At 41.9% G+C, this 17,147-nt stretch overlaps 1 protein-coding gene across 1 annotated transcript in view; it reads right to left on the bottom strand.

Annotated features, from left to right (window-relative positions):
* gal3st3 (galactose-3-O-sulfotransferase 3) overlaps positions 1-17,147 on the bottom strand; it is a 54,333-nt gene that overhangs the window by 7,400 nt on the left and 29,786 nt on the right. The window contains exon 2 of the mRNA XM_050066845.1: positions 2,826-2,928. Within this exon, the coding sequence (XP_049922802.1) occupies positions 2,826-2,908 (83 nt within the window). The 5' untranslated portion in view covers positions 2,909-2,928. The remainder of the gene's footprint in view (positions 1-2,825; positions 2,929-17,147) is intronic.

Below are 17,147 nucleotides of genomic sequence, written 5' to 3'. Positions count from 1 at the left end.
GACAGACAGACAGACAGACAGGTGGAACAAGCGGCAAATTGGTATGAAAGCTGGTTCAGGGCATATTCGTCCATTTATGAATAAATATGGAGTGGAAACGCTCATGCATGTGCACCAAGTTCCTGTGTTGACATCCTGTCGCTAGGCTACATCTTCTTCTTCTTTTTCTTCTTCTTCTACTGTGTAATGGCGGTTGGCAAACAGCGAATTGGCCCATTATCGCCACCAACTGGTGGAGTGTGGATCAAAATGACTATTACTATTTGCGTTGGGTCCCGCCAGGTCCCAATGCAGCCCTCTATGTCAGAGTACAAAAGTTACCCGGGCCATGGCCCCCCTGGCCCCCCCGGTTCCGCGGTCTATGGTTGATGTTAACTCAAGTACAGTGACAGGCCGGGATATTGAATTGCAAATATGGCTTCTCTCTGTCATGTTTAAATTCCTTGCCTGAAGTTTTGAGGAATGCCTCTGCACCTCATCGCTCAGGACCTGTAGCTCGCAGTCTGAAAATTTGTTTGTTTTTTCTCGCTGCCATTATTCTGCCTACTGTGTTTTTGCTATAAAGACAACGTTGACACTTTGCCACATGGATAATTGCAATCAAATGCAAAAAAAGGGGAAAATTGCACTCAGCTGCAAAACTTTAAAGGCTTGTTTATGCTGTAATATGGTGCGAAATTCATGGTGCTACAGCAGCCTCAATCAATTCTTTAGCCCCGTTTCCACCAAACACTTTCGGTATGGTACCTTTGGAACCAAAAGTAACCCTTCAGACATGGTACCTAGACCCTAGTGTTTCCACCGCAAACAGTTCTCTTAAATATGGGCAGGCTGTCGTCACTCACTGCTCCGTCCAGCACTCACTGTATTTCCTCATTACCAGTGACACAGATGGAAGTCTGCACCTCATTAATCGTCCACAGAACGAACATTGAGAACAAAATAAAATAGGTTGCAGTGAGAGTCTCTCTCAATGGGATATTTAAAAATAGCAGGTTTGTGCGTTTAGTCCTTCTAAGGCAAGCTCAGGGTTTTAGTGTTGCCGTAGCCCTTCTCCGAGTGAGGATTAGAATATCTTCCATTCACATAACTCAGCCGAAATTAGTATGCTGATGGATTCATGTCCTCAACTCATACACTAGTAACATTTGAGTAAACGTTCTACCTTAAAAGTTGCCGGCAGTCAGCCCAGTGAATTAAGTTATTTTCTCTCCGATGCAAAACATCCTTTCATTTTATAGTTACAGTTTACTAATAAATCTCTCCACAGTATGAACAGTGGTTACATGAGCCTCAAAACCAGCCACAACTCAGTCCTGAGCAGAATGACCTCCCTCTACTGACCAATCAGACTGCAGTGTTCACAGCTCCACCTTTTAGTACCAGATCTGTGTGCTAGGTACCCCAACAGACGGGGGACCAAAAATGGGGACGGTACAGAACGATTCTATTGGTACCATCCACAACTTTTCACAGTGGAAACTGAAAAAAAAGCATACTGAACTAACTGTACCGTACTGCTTGGTGGAAACAGGGCTTTTGTGAAATTGCCCTTGAAAGTGCAAGAGAATATGAGGTATGTCTGAACTGTTTGTACTGCATACTATAACTGGGTGATTAATCAGGTCAATATTATCATTGATTGACTTTCAGGGGAATCTGAAGCCACCTTCACACATGCACTACAAATCTGAAATTATCTATGCACTACCTGGAGAAGCTGTATGTGAGAACGCAAATGTCTGAGTCAGATGGACATTAAACCAGTTTACCCTGCCAGCTCCCTAGCACAATATCTGTGTGATGTCCAATTGAACCCATACATGAATAGAGCAGGTTACTGTCACAACGACCTAGTATATGATGGTGCGATCACTAGGCTTGCGCAAAACTGAAAGAACACAAATGTCCATGCGGGTCATTTACACAAATACGGCAATTAAAACGTCTAACTGTAGAGTTTGTGGGAACTTCTGTCGTGGAGGTTGGACACTGAAATCGTCAGACAAATTCAATAAACAGCAAGAAACTTGGTAGTTCATGAACGAATTATGAACTGGGATTTACATTTCTCTCCTCTCCTTGTTGTAAATGTGTATGACATGTTATTGGGAGAACTATCTGTATCATAATGACATTGATTTCAGCTCTGTTAGATGCTAATACTGGGCAATTTTTGCATGTGCAATGTGTAAAAAGTCACTATAGGACTTAATACAAAACTTAAGTCTTTGCCTTTCCTTATTCCCAAAAAAGATGGTAAATAATGACACAGGATGCATCCAGAGTATCACTGTGGCCAAATTCTAATTAAGATGAATATTCATGATACAATTTTACCACAGCCACACAGCTAAATATAAATTACAGAGAGATCCAATCACACTTTTGTATTGGGAGCATACACACTGAATACTCTGCAGTATTACAGCTTGTCCTTTCACTGCAGACTGAACCAGAGGGTCAGATATTTAAAAGGTGTGGAAACAATGTGCGGAAAGTAAAGAGACGAAGGGCAGAGCAATAACGGAGACAGTAAAGACAGGAATGTGAAAAAGGTTTTATGAGCAAAACGTTAAGTTGAAAAGGCTGCGAGAACAGAACACAGGGCTGTCAAAGATCTACCATCGCTCTGCTTTTATAATTGGTCCCTCGACCATTCAGTGTCTCCATATGAGTATTATAATAAGCCAGTCCTGCTATTAATTTGACGTGAGAAAGAAGAAGACAGACATCTTCATCGTAATTAGCGCCATATGAACCTATAGAGAGACAGAGGATATATAATGTAAGTGTTTCCATATGGGCATGTTTCAATCACTTACCAGCTCAAGTGGCCCCCATGGTGCAGCAGTAGACTGACAGTACTGATGGCGACGAAGACGAGGAATATCTTCTTCTGCGACATCTCTCTCTGCTTCACTGGGCCTGCGGGAAGTGGAGAAGAAGAGCGAGAGTGAGCAGAGAACATGAGTAAAGGTAGAGCAGGAGAACGAGGGCAGGTAGAGGTGTAATGGGAACGCGAAAATGAAGATGAGGTGGAAGCATGGTGAAAATGGGAGACAGGGAATTAGGGGAAAACGAGACGGAGGGAGGTTCAGGGGGGAGAAAAGATGAAAGGAAGCAGAAATGAGGAGTGAAAGGACAGGAAGAAAAGAGGAGAGAGTGAACAAGAGGAAGAGACAATCACGGTGAGGAGGATTCACTCTGCAAATAATGGCCGGTATCCATTAACGAGGGAGGGTAGTGAGGCTTGGCTTTTGTCACTCCGTAATAATACAGTGAATGACACCTTCATTACCTTGCACAGCTGTAATAGTCACACTCACTGCTACACCCTTTTATATTCTCTTGGCTCAAGCCATGGACAGATGGCCCCGTGCATTAGGTCCTGTCAGTAATAAGGGACGTGCATATGTGAAAAACCAACTGCACTTCACAGTGAGAGTGCTCTGTGGCAGAAACTCCCCGTGTCACTTGACCCGCCAAAACGCCACGACAGCAATGGAACCTGGGAAGGAGTCCAAGCCTCTCTCGGCGGCATCTCACTTGCATAACAATGGCCGACGTCTCTCTCCTTGATTACACTGTCCTGTTAGCGTCCGCGCACATGCCAACAGTCACCAAAGCCAGCTCGCGTTACTCAAAGCGGCGGCTTTTCACATCGCGTAAACCATTTGGAGGATGGTTTCATCCGAATCATGGCGGTGGAGCATGTGTGCATCAATTTTAGGCATGGCTGGTCCCAAGGGGGGAAACTACTGACCATGGCAGTGTTACTGCCACCCACTTAAGTAAATTGGATCATTAAGGGTTTGCTGCACAGACAAGGATTTTGGTGTGAGAGTAAAATGTGTTAAATCTGGCTCAACATACTGGTGCTTTGATTTAGATTCATGCAGCCTGTTTTTCATTTGTTTTTAAAGGCAGCAACTGAGTATTAATTTTTGATTAATCGACTTCTCATTTAGTCTATAACGGAGCTTTGATTCCCTGCCTGAACCCGTTTGAGCGGGTCAGGCCCTGCGCTTGAATCAGGTCGGGTTCACTTCAATTTTCCAGTGTTTTTCCCTCTAAATGCAGACCTTATAGTCAGCGTAACGCCATGAATAATGTATGGGCTGTGTTGCCGTCAACCCATCCTGTCTCTCGCCTCTCATTAATGAGGAGAAATGTTGTACAATCTCGATTTAATATATGTGGCATATGACAGTTTTTGGGGCTGTGCTGAAAATTCTGCAGGAGAAGACACATGTCAGAGGTAGTATCATACCGCATTGCAGTGTTGTAGTCAAGACCACCCAAACCGAGACCAAGTCGTGACCAAAACCAGACCAGTGCAAGTCCCACAATGCAAGATAATAAAATGTGGAACATGCAAACAATAGGCGCTCCTCAAATTGATCTTCGAAAGAACTGCAATCCCATAAAAACTCCCACAGAAAACAAATTCGCCTCATTAACCTCTTTTATTGCCATATGAATGTATGTATATGTGTACCATGAGAAATGCATTCATTTTCCATAACTGCGTATCCTGTGAGAGGTTGCGGGGGTGCTGGAGCCTATCCCAGCTGACATTGGGCGAGAGGCAGGGTACACCCTGGACAGGTCACCAGACTATCACAGGGCTGACACATAGAGACAGACAACCATTCACACTCACATTCACACCTACGGACAATTTAGAGTCACCAGTTAACCTGCATGTCTTTGGACTGTGGGAGGAAGCTGGAGTACCTGGAGAAAACCCATGAAGGAGTTCGAACCAGGAACCCTCTTGCTGTGAGGTGACAATGCTAACCACTGCACCACCGCGCCATCATGGCATTGCAGAAGGGAATTTATATGTGGAAATTTTCCTTTGCTTTCCATGCACAACCAATAAACATTCACTAAGGCGCTGAAATCAACTTAACCATCTTTTTTGCACAGGTGATTTAGTGATACTCCTACAATTGTGGTCTTGACTGGTCTTGAAATAAAAACCAGAGTCTCTAAGACCGAGACCAGACTGAATAAAAAGTCTGAGATAAGACGAGATAAGTGTAAGTTTGGGCTCAAAACTGTTCCTGTGGTTCTGGTTCTGGAAACTGGGGAGATTCATGTAGAGTCAGTCATTTTTGGGGCATAGCGCTAGTTGATATAGTGTCTAAAAATAGTTTCCAGAGCCCAAGATGACATCCTCAAAGTGCTTGTTTTCTTTGACCAAGAGCCCAAAACCCCCAAAATCTCTTCACTGTGATACAAAACAGAGGAAAAACAGCAATCCTCACACTTTAGAAGCTTGAACCAGCAAATACTTTACTTTTTCTGCCTCATAATGACTTGAATTATTTATCAATGATTTAAATAGTTGGCCAAAACCTCATTTCGGCACTTTAAAAAAATATTTTAATTCTAAACTTACTGTCAAAAAACAACACACAACAAAGAGTCACCCCTCTGTGCACAAACACAAAGCTCATAAATAGGCATGAGACGGGACATCATTTCATGTGCAAATTAAACAACTGTGGGGGAGAAAAGTGAGCCCCGGCTTCTAAGTACAATCAAGATATGTTTCCCAAATAGTAATTAAGCATTCAGCGAAGAACTGACAGCTGACCTCATGTCGAGATGTAGAAGATTAAGAGAGAATCGCGGAAACTGACATTCTTTTTTTTCTCTCAGTCCCAAAACAGCTGGGTTTGTGCTGCTTCGGTAGTTTGGCTCAGCAGGAACGAGCGTAAACACACACATATGCAGGCACACACACAAATGCACAAACACACTAAGCCTACTCTACTAAACAGCCACTAATGCTCTCACTCTAATTGATGCACAGATTGCTGTAGACACAGTTTGGTTGTTTTTTGGCTTGTTAATCTTTTGTCGATGTCAATACAGCGTGTCCTCTGCCCCACTGATGGCCCAATAATCGGACCACAGCTGCAGCTTATATTTTTCCTCTTTTATTCTGTTTTTCGAGTTCAGTCAGTTGAGTTGATATTGAGACACTGAGGGATGCAAAGACTCTGCAAATACAAAGAATGAGGCAGAATTAAGCCAAATAGAATCCTATTTTTATTATATCTAAATTATTCAACTAGCATTTCAAAACCCAGGGGACTGCCCATTGTGCCAGCAGCACAAAATTATAAAGCCCTGTTAGTCCGAAAATGTCCCATTGGACCAAAAGCCCATTTCTCTAACAGCCTGTTATCCTAAAAACACACAACCTTCACCAGAAAAAATGTTTGCTTTGTTCATTTCTGTAAATCAAGGCTACATAGGTTTGTCAACAACACAGTGATTCACATGTGATTAGGTTCAAGGTACAAAAATCACCTGTTATGGTTGGGGAAATATGTTTTGGCTTAATACACCCGCATTTGGTGACACAAACACGTGGTTAGGTTTTGGCAACGTGAGCATGTGGTTAGGTTTAGAAATAAAAAAAAGGGTTTGGCTTTACATTCATACTAGTCCATACCCATTGAGTGCGCAGTTGCCCACGTACAGTTTCACATGGTGTGTGTTTGGGATACTGACAGTTTCTGTCATTATGTACAGCATACCATACCATGACTTAGTCATACCAAAAATGAGAAAAAACAAAACATTGGTCCACAGGGGGAGCCACAGCGATCGGTCACATTTTAGCCATTTTTAAGCATTTTCTGTTGTTATAGCGCCACCCAGTTGCCAATTAGAGTTGAATTTCTCCAGTCACCTTGAGGCGTCCTGTTCTACATATCTACCAAGTTTAGTAAAAATCCATATGGCGGTTAGGCCTAGATAAGAAATTAGCTCTCTAGCGCCCCCATTTTGTTTGATGGGGTCAATAATGGAGGGGTCCCCTCAGATTATGTGTGGTCATATGCCTACAAAGTTGCGTGGTGATGGGTGAAACCCTTGAGATGTTATACACCTTTATGTGATGAGCCACGCCCTCCGCAATATTCATTGCCTTATAGAAGCTCAGTTTTAGTAAGTTTTCCAACTTTTGCCAAGAGGGAACTTTAGATATTGGTCCCTAGATTATGTTCACCCAGTTTCATGCAGATCGCTCAAACTTCCTAGGAAGAGATCCATTTGAAGTGTTTTTCAAAAAATTCAAAATGGCGGAAAATCTATATAAGCGGAAGTTATGGGTTCTTGAGGCAAATGTGTTCCTCATGAGGAGAGGCATCTCTGTGCAAAGTTTCATGTCTCTACGACATACGGGGCATGAGATATGCCCATTCAATGATTGCAATTTCAATTGGTTGCTATAGCGCCCCCCTTTGGCCAATTGATGTAATATTGCTTCATTTGCATCCTCCCATGACCCTCTACCACTGTGCCAAATTTCACATGGATTGACCAAGTCAGTGAGGAGAAAAACGTGGAACAGACACACAGACACACCTACACACAGACATTCATCATTATATAGTAAGATGGGAGGTGAACATCGGCCTCCTACACAGACATTCATCATTATATAGTAAGATGGGAGGTGAACATCGGCCTCCTGGGTGAAAGTCCGTGATTGTTGGATTTATCCACCACCTCTCCCAACCACCCCAGTTGGACTTTTTGCTCCCTTAACTTACGTTGTCCAGTCGTGCTTCCTTGTTATACCTTCAGACTCCTTTACACACCAATAGTGCCTGGCTGCGTATAATGCTGACATAAAAGGACCGCTTTTTTCATCAGTACCTGATGCAGAAGTCACTGGATGACTTTGGAATGAGTCTGGGTTGGCACAAAGTTGCTGGAAAAGCAGGGATGGGGTGGTAAAAAAACACCTATTTTAAGTGACCCAAGCACTGGTGGGAAATGCTGCAAAGGTTCGGTAAAAACACCCGGGATCAGCGGCTCAAATGCCGCTGTGAAGGGCCATGAAGGGTCAGTAAAAACACCTGCTATCAGTGGCTTAAACGCCGCTGAGAAGCACTCTGAAGGGTTGGTTAAAACACCCAAGATCAATGGCTTTAACACCACTGAGAAGCATCCTAAAGGCTTGGTAGAAACCCCTGGGATCGGTGGCTCAAATGCCACTGGGAAACTGGAACTAAATGCAGGGAGTGTGTATTTTCAGAGAAAGAGGACTTTGGAGCAGTGGACATGTATTTTGGGATAATGGGCTGTCGGAGAAAAGGACTTTCAGTCGAGTGGGACAGTTTTTGGACTAATGGGGCTTCAGAATTATGGGCCGTTAGAACAAAGGCATGGCACCAAAAACCAAAAGATATTTAATTGGCAATGACCAAAAAAAGCAAAGCACTTGAGTCAATTTTCACATTTGAAAAGCTGAAAACACATTTTTAGTATTTTTGCGTCCTAAATCGTTTAAGAAAAACTAGGAACACCAGTGACAAAACATCAGCACAAGAAACAGGACATTTATACGGCTCCAGCAGGCAATACAACCAATTGTCTATCACATTTCAAACTGATTTCAGAGCTCACCCAGCGAGCCCTTGAAAGGCACAGTTTGGCTCTAAGTGCAAGGCTTAGTTCTTCCACTAATGTTTCACATCACATCGGCTTTTAGAGAAGGTTCTGGCAAGATTCAGCTAAAAAAACCAAAACAACTCACAGCACTTTTAAGGTTGGAGAAAGGTTCCTTCGTACTCTTTAATAAATAAAATGTTCTTTTTTAAAAACATGTTTCCTCTCCCCTTTACATTGTTCCGGTTTTGTGTGAACCCAGCCTGAGTAGTTGGAGATATTCGTGTTTTCCTCCCCTTCAGACGAAGCCATTATATCTTGTACAGCATGAAAAACAACCTCCAGTGACTTGAAAATTGCCAGAGCTGGATAATCCATCGCATTAAACACGACATTTTAATGTGGTCCTGCCACAGTTTCTGCTTTATTTCTTTTTCACCGTGCCCGAGTCGAGTGTTTTCATATCTGTGCCCTCGTCACATCGTCCTCTCCTTATTGTTAATCACCTAACACAGACAGGAGGAGATTAAAAGTCTCTGCCAGGACATACTCTCTGAAAAATATTTCACCACAGCAGCTTTATTGTCAGATCTCTTTGTGTTTAGCAAGGGGAAGAACAGCAGTTTGGATTCTATAAACAGCGAAGAAAAACCCTGAAGGTGTGTGCAGACTGAAGTGAATATTAGAGGTGACATAATTGTGTACAAACAAAAGGGAAATTCACCCTCAGAGGCCAAAATCTGTGTGAAAATTGGGCTCATTGGGAAGATGCAAGACTCTAATTGAGGAATGTTCAGAGACAAGAGAATTACAGGAAGGGATCTGTTAGAAGCAAGCAAACACTGCCAAAACAATCCAGTAAAAAGCCCTATTTGCACAGGACTTGAACGTCTAGTAATTTGTAATAAGATCATCTGTGATCTTAATCCCATACAAATCTGCAATATCTATAGTTTTTCAAGCACAAATTTCAGCGCAAATTACCTAACATATTTAGACAAATATAGAGGTTATTAGATAATATAAGTCCCATGCATATCTGCTTTTATGTGTATTTTCTGCGTCTCTTTCCTGGACGAGAATAATGGATGCTGTCTTGGCAATTATAGATGAAAGTTCTGACAGCTTTTTGGGGCGCAGGAGGCTTGTCTGCCTACACAACATGGAGACCCATTCGCAGAAAGAGCAACCTCAAATCATCAGAAGAGCAAAATTTCAAAAGATAATGAAATGGCTGAATGCACGACACCATGGGGTAAGGAACATTGTCTCTCTTTCAGCAGGCTCGACAGTTATTATGTCTAGTGTCTTGACATCATGTCTGGGAGATAATTTGACTTAATTTGAGTCAACTACAGACTTTTCTCATCCCGTGTGAAAGCGCCGCATGAAATACAGGCGTGGGAGGTCATTTCTAAATCACATAAGGTCCCTGGTTATACAGTCCTTATGAGAATAGGGCTAAATTGTCACTAAGCAAAGGCGAAAAACACGACAAATGACGCTGAATCCATAGACTGTATGGATGTAACTACGCATTGCTGCGACGCCGACCGCATCAGCTGTGATGGTCGGCTTGGTAGCATCAAATCTACTCCTGTGCATTTCCAGCTGCTCCTCCTTTTCCGTAAACATGGACCAAAATCGAAGAGAGGTTAATGAAGAAGTCTGTAAATATGTGTCCAACTCTTTTTTAACCCTTAAAGACCTTGAACAATGTTGGGGTTGCCTGTCCTGTATTTGATTTTCTAGGATATTTAAGCAGTCAGCATCAAGTGCGGCACATCGTGTTTTTCAGGACAGCTTCGCTAGTGTCGTGGTTAGAGCACTCATCTTCTAGGCGGAAGGTCCTGGGTTCGAATCCTGCCGGGGTCGACGTCAGCAAAGGCATGCGGTCGCAAGAGGTTCCCAATGCCGAACCAAACGGGATCAGATCTTAAGGAGGCTTCGGGATAAGACAGTAACTCCAGAATCTGAACCAAGTCCTCAAGGAGGACACGTCTCAAGCCCGTTGTACACGGGAGGCTCCAGATGTAAAAGTGGATTCATTCAGGAGAGCTTGAAGTTTCAGTCTAACTTATTTTTCATTTGTCTGATAATGGATAAAAGTTTTGTGCCAGTCTGTCAAGTGGATGTTGAGATATTTCACAAGATAAGTGGAAAAAAAATCGCTATAGTCAGCAAGTTGGCAAACTGATTCAGTATTGCTAATATCATACACCAATACATATCTAACATTTGGTAACATTAGCTACCTGTTGCCACCATAAACTACTACATTTATTTGGCCACAACCTCTAGTGGCCATCGTAATTATGACGGGAGCAAAGGATGAGGTCAGGGTTCATGTTTAATCTGCTTCCTGTTTCATTTTGTAGGTTCTCTCCTCATGCGTCGTGTCTGGTTTTACTTCCTGTCTCTGTGTGTTTTCCCGCCTGTTTTCTGTCACACCTGTCTCGTTAGTCCTTCCCTGTTCCCAGAGTCTTCCCTTCACACCTGTTCTGAATTAGTCTTGATTGCTCCACCCTAGTGTTCCCCTCCACACCCTTTTTGTCAGCCAATCCCCATTTCCCTCCTTTTGCCCGTGTCTTCCCACTCCAGCTGTGTCTCGTTCTTGTGATTAGTTTTTTGTGTATATATACCCGTGTGTTTCCCTTTGTTCTTTGTCAATTCATCTGTGTTCTTGATGTGGTCCATGCTCTGTATCCTGCCTGATATCTTGTGTTTGGATTTTTTGCCTGACTTCATTTTGTTATTCCCGGTCGGTTTGGTTTTTGTTCAGCTTTAATTTGGAGTTTTGGTTGCTTGCTGTATCTGGATGTTTTTTGCCGGCTGTATTAAAGTGGGCAAGATTACCTCATATGTTTTGATGTATCAGCCTGATGGCCCGCGGGTATTAAAAGCCATTAATAATACTACTGATAATGTTTATAAGCCATCAAAGGATGTCTTATTTTAAACTGACTGCATATGTAATACACATATATCTCTAAAATTATGTCACAAACATACTTACTTTGACCCAGGCATATTTTTTACATCTAACTGCAGCCGTTTCACAACATTAACCACATGTTTAAAACATTACTGTAATTTTCCTGTAAAATGGAGGAACATTACAGACATTTTTGAGGTTCTTGCTTTTGATTTACCTCCAAATAAGTGTTTAGATAAGCTGACAAGTCCTCCAACTTATTACTATTCTTGGCATAGTGTTGTAACCTATAGTTATGATGGCTAAAACTTTGGAAAAACACCTAAACTGTAATAAAAAGTTTCTGTTTAACATCTGTATTTTTGTAAAAAACACTTGGATGAAGGGGAACAGGATGAACTTTTCATTGCTATCCTTAGAAATGTCGCCTTTTCCAGGTCGGTCAATTACATTTAGTTACACCGGCCTCTTCCGCTCGAGGTTAGGTCCCATTTGCATAGGAAAATGTCACTGTAATACCTGTTGTGAATGAAGCATTAATGAAACGAAGCACAAGCTGATCCGCCTTCAGTCAGAGAGTAGTGGGATGCAGTGAAATGACGCCACGCAGCAGAGATGCAGGGGGCTGTTTCTTTGTGGTAAGAGGAGCTGGTTCGTAGCTCTGAGCATGTGTGTGTGTGTGTGTGTGTGTGTGTGTGTGTGTGTGTGTGTGCAAGGGGATGGAGGTAGATCAAGTGTCACAGAGAGTTAATAAGAAAGGGATTTAAGTGGCTTTCAGCAGACAGACTCGACCTCTCCCCTTCATCCACCCTCATCTGCTGCCATCTTCTCCTCCCTTCACCTCTTCCTCCTCATCTCCTCCTTCGCCACCAACACTCTAGCCTCTTTAATTAAAAAGGTCTGATTAGGTTTCTCTTACGATCGCTGCAGATATGAAAGCGCAGCGAAGGGGACACCTGATCCCCCTGTTGGCGGACAATGATTTCAACAAAGGAGACAGACAGGAGAGGAGATACCTTATCTCATTTGTGTATTGATTTAATGATTAAATGAGGGATAATCCTCCAGGAGGTGTGTGTTGTAAAGGATTTCAACACATGACGTGAAGGTAAAGAAACAGAGAACTAATCCTTTAGCTTGGATCTCAGAGTGGATTATCCCCCCTGCACTCGCCAAAGATTTAAAATAATTCACTGGTTTATTATTGATTGTTTTGGACTCAGGGGTGAAAGGTCAGGAGGGAAAAGTATGTCACTCCCATATGGCTAGCAATGTTGTTTAGGACGGTCATTAAAACTGAGCCAGAGCACATGTGCTTTTAAGAGTTTTAACACCAACAAACACTGGATTTTTGAGGCTGATATCAATATTTACATATAACAGATAATGAAGTATCAATGTCAATGTTGCTTTTGTTAGTTGCAGCAATGGCTTTGAGCCGCTAGTTCTGCTTGTTAGCTGGTGAACGGCAGCAGAGCGAGCAGCAGCCGGCCGCGGTCTTCACATCTGTTCCCTGCAGGACTCCACCACTCTGATACGAACTGTCCCGAGAATATTTATGGTTTGATGCTGTTTGACAGGCAGGTCGGAGGCTCGGCTATCTGTGACTGTAGCTGTGCTGTGTTTTCTCTGTATGAGCTGCAAGTTTCGTTTCGTCTCTGTGAGAGAACACGAGTTTAAATCTCCACACTAACATGTTGCAGATTGAAAAACAATTCAGGCTGAAATAAAGATATTTTTCTGCTTCTTAACAGTGAGATCGATAAGTCAGAATTTAAGAAGAACCTGGGTACAAATCTTGGTCGTCTCGTATCAGTTATATACAGCGTTTTTAAGTTTTTAAGACTATAAAAAGAGTTCTTTCACGTCACAGGTGTCAGGTTGTCCGTATGCCCCAAACTGTGTATCCTTGGATTTTTTTTACTGTAAATTGTAAACTAAGCAAGGCAGATAAGAAAATCAGCAAAACACACTAAAGCCAGATCCTGGAAATCCACTCTGAGACCAACTTTACAAACCTGGCTTACTGGACTATACAATTAAGGGTAAATATTCTACCTTTAATAAGATATGGGGCCGTGGTTTTATGCCATTTGTGGAGGGATAGAAGGCTACATGTGTCTGGCTGTTTCTATCTCTTGAATGCAAAATTGTTATGTGCTTTTTTCTTCTCCCCTTCCTCTCTTTTAGTCTTTCAGTATTTGTACAGGTAGCATTTCTGAATATTTATTTTGAACCTTGGAAAAATACTCATTGTATTGCCCTGTCGTAGCAGTTGTTAATAAGATGATGCCTTACTGTTTTTTTGGACCTTATACCTTACCTAATGTAGTGTATTAAAAAGCCAATTAACACAATTGTTTAAAACACAGAGATGTTGAGCTTTTCAAATGATGATCAGTAACCATGTGCTCGTAACTCGTCCCTTAAACTTGTCAAAAACTGTCTAAATTGAACTTTAACACAACCTGACACCCTCATTTTCATCTCTGATACCTGCATTTGCATAACTGGATTAGTTTAAAGAGTAATGACCAAAAGTCGACTAAAATGTCATGAGTTTTCATTGACTGAAACTAGACTAAAGCTATAAAGGATAAAAATGACAAAAATGTGGCTAAAACTAATAAGCATTTTCATCTTAAGACTAAAGTGGGATTTAAAGTTGTGCGGCAAACATTACGCAAGTCGCCTACACCATTGTGAGCATTTATACATGTGCAGTGGTGTGTCTGCGTCACTCTGCAGTTACACCTCCAAAACACTATTGACGGTGGGGTTTCTGTGAAGTGCTGTTAAGTTTAGTTGATTCAAAACACACATTAAACACACATAAAATGTGTCTTAATAGCGTCAATTTCAAACACAAGTACACAAATCAGCTTCACTATAACTCGCAGCATTCACAGACAAACACTTGTCTTTATCTGGACACATTTTCCCCACAAATACAACATGCTAACGTTATTAGCACAAGCCTATGGCATTTTACATTGGATAAATTAACCAAGCGGCTAGCGCACTTTTCCTCTACTCATATGAAGCCAGAGACAACAGCAGCATTTAACAACGCTAACGTTACAAAATTCAGCTCCATTACAACTCACAAGGTTCACCAACAAAACAAACTGTCTTATTCTAAACATGTTTTCCAAACAAATACAACATGCTAACGTTATTAGCACAAGCCTATGGCATTTTACATTGGATAAATCAACCTAGTGGCTAGCGCAATTTTCCTCTACTCATATGAAGCCAGAGACAACAGCAACATTTAACAAAGGTAACGGTACAAAATTCGTCTTCATTACAACTCACAAGGTTCACTGACGAAACAACTGTCTTATACTAAACATGTTTTCCAAACAAATACAACATGCTAACGTTATTAGCACAAGCCTATGGCATTTTACATTGTATACTTTAGCTTAGCAATGATGAACCAAGAAATGTATTTATTTGTATTACATATAATATTGGCCCGCCAATATATCAGTCATGCTCTATTTTTAAAATAGACTCTGAGCTAATTACACACTTATTTTCATGGTGGTATAATAAATATAATAACTATGAGCAGACAGTTGTAAACGTCACATAACTTTTGATAGTATCTGACAGATTATTTCAGCTTCTGCTTTTTGCTTGTGTGACATTCTGGATTTGAGCTCATTTCAGAGCACTGGATCTATTTTTTTGTGACAGTGTGGTAGTTTTTTCTTCTCCTAGTGTGTGTGTGTGTGGCTTCGCCTGCTTACTAACACAATGTGACTTCAGATGGAGGAGGTGTGAAGGAATTATTCTCACATCTCCCTTAAATTCTTCCCGCAGGTGATTCAAACTTTATTTCCTCTCTTTCCCCCCTTTACTTATTTTCTTTCTGTCTCTTCTATCTTTCTGTCAGTTTGCCTCCTCCTCTCCCAGAGGTCTTTTTTTTATGTCGCTGCTGCTGCTGCTGCTGCTGCAGTGTGAAAATGTGCTATCTCCAAAATGTCAGCTGTTATAAATCAATGAAAAAGAATGGAAGAAGTTTTGAAAGAGTTTAGACTTGTGTTAAGTTTGAACGCAGGGTGAATGTCACAGTCTCTGGCTCGGCAGAAATAAAGCGGTGACACAAACAAATAGAGGATTACAATTCAAAGACATGTAATACACACGCACACACACACAAACGGACAGGCAATGGAGACAAGCTGCCATGCACGACATGATACAGGAACAAAAATAACAACTGTATTCCCCACACACATACACAGATGTTCACCACACACATACTTCCCCCCCAGACACACAGAGCTGAACCTAATGAGCGTATGAAGGTAGCTTCATGCTCCGTCCTGCGGGGAAACAGCAGCTGCTTCACTCTATGATCTTGTCATCTGCACTGATCTCATATGATAACCTCTGAACTCTCCTAAGGGACTTTTATACCTCAAATGATCTGTAAGCTTTTACAAAAATAACACACACACACACACATTTTAGACTCTGAGCCTGCATGTTTTCATCAAATTTACGAGACTATAACTCTCTGTGCGTCCAAACCAGCCGATATACCAAGCCATGACAAATGATAGCTCATGCACATATGTCAGCTTGTCACCCCTCCCTTTCCCTCCTTAAACACACACACATGCACAGCTGTTCGGAGCCCAGCCACCAGGGAGATGACCCACAGTGCGGCCATCAGAAACAGGATGACTGTTGCTCCAGGAAACCAAGGGCAAAGCCTGATGTACCATCAAACGCTGTGAATAGATGCACACTCTCAGACCTGAGGGGTACATTAGCATTAGTGCTGCCCTTCAACAGCAATGTGGGAGATGCTAGATTGTGTTAAGCCGGTGATTTTGGGCTAACAGGCTATGTAAGATACCGTAAGAAAAACATGGCCCGACGGCATTTTGAAGCTTCATTTGGGATATTAATGAAAGCTGCTGTGTGAGTGACGAACATGGGTTAAAGGGTCAGTTCACACAAACCACTGCTGTTGGCCCTGGTGGTGTTTAGTCATGCAGATGGTTTGGGTTTTGTGGCATTTTTACTGACTTTGAATTGTATTATTTTGGATACAAGGTCACATGGCTTACTTTTTTTGCCACTGTTATTTTTGAAGCTTTTCCGCTGACCTCGGAAACTGGCTTGTCATTTACATAAAGTTACCTGGTTATTTAACTACAAATCATCCCTGATTAGGCTCGAACCGCTAACCTTTGGGTTAAGTTTCATCATGACTCGATATTAGATCGATTCTTTGGATAACCATAAGATATTTGCTGATATTACAGTCTGTCACATTTCAATTTGATTCAATTTAAAGGCCTGCAATTGATATGAGACGATATTTGTTAATATCCTCATTAGGGATGGCCCGATCCCTTCACAAAGATTGGTATCTGGTCAATCAAGGCATCTTTTAACTGATCAGCATCAGCTATATTGAGCTATGTAGAGCCTGATCCGATCCTTTATTTTACATCAACTGGTGCTTTTTTTAACCTGTGAAGCTTTCATGCACAGCAATGCAATGACTACAGCTGTCATCGACTCCCATGGCAAAACACTACATGCTATAAAGGACAGCAAAATGCAGAATGAGACTGTTAATCTTACTATATAATGACGAAAACTCTGTCTGTGTGTGTGTCTGTTCCACGTTTTTCTCCTCACTGACTTGGTCAATCCATGTGAAATTTGGCACAGTGGTAGAGGGTCATGGGAGGATGCGAATGAAGCAATATTACATCAGTTGGCCAAAGGGGGGCGCTATAGCAACCGATTGAAATTGCAA

This window comes from Epinephelus moara, chromosome 17, assembly GCF_006386435.1.
Source record: "Epinephelus moara isolate mb chromosome 17, YSFRI_EMoa_1.0, whole genome shotgun sequence".
Lineage (NCBI taxonomy): Eukaryota > Metazoa > Chordata > Actinopteri > Perciformes > Serranidae > Epinephelus > Epinephelus moara.
The sequence above is the reverse complement of the archived record's forward strand: the minus strand, read 5'-3'. Positions and strand labels throughout refer to the sequence as shown.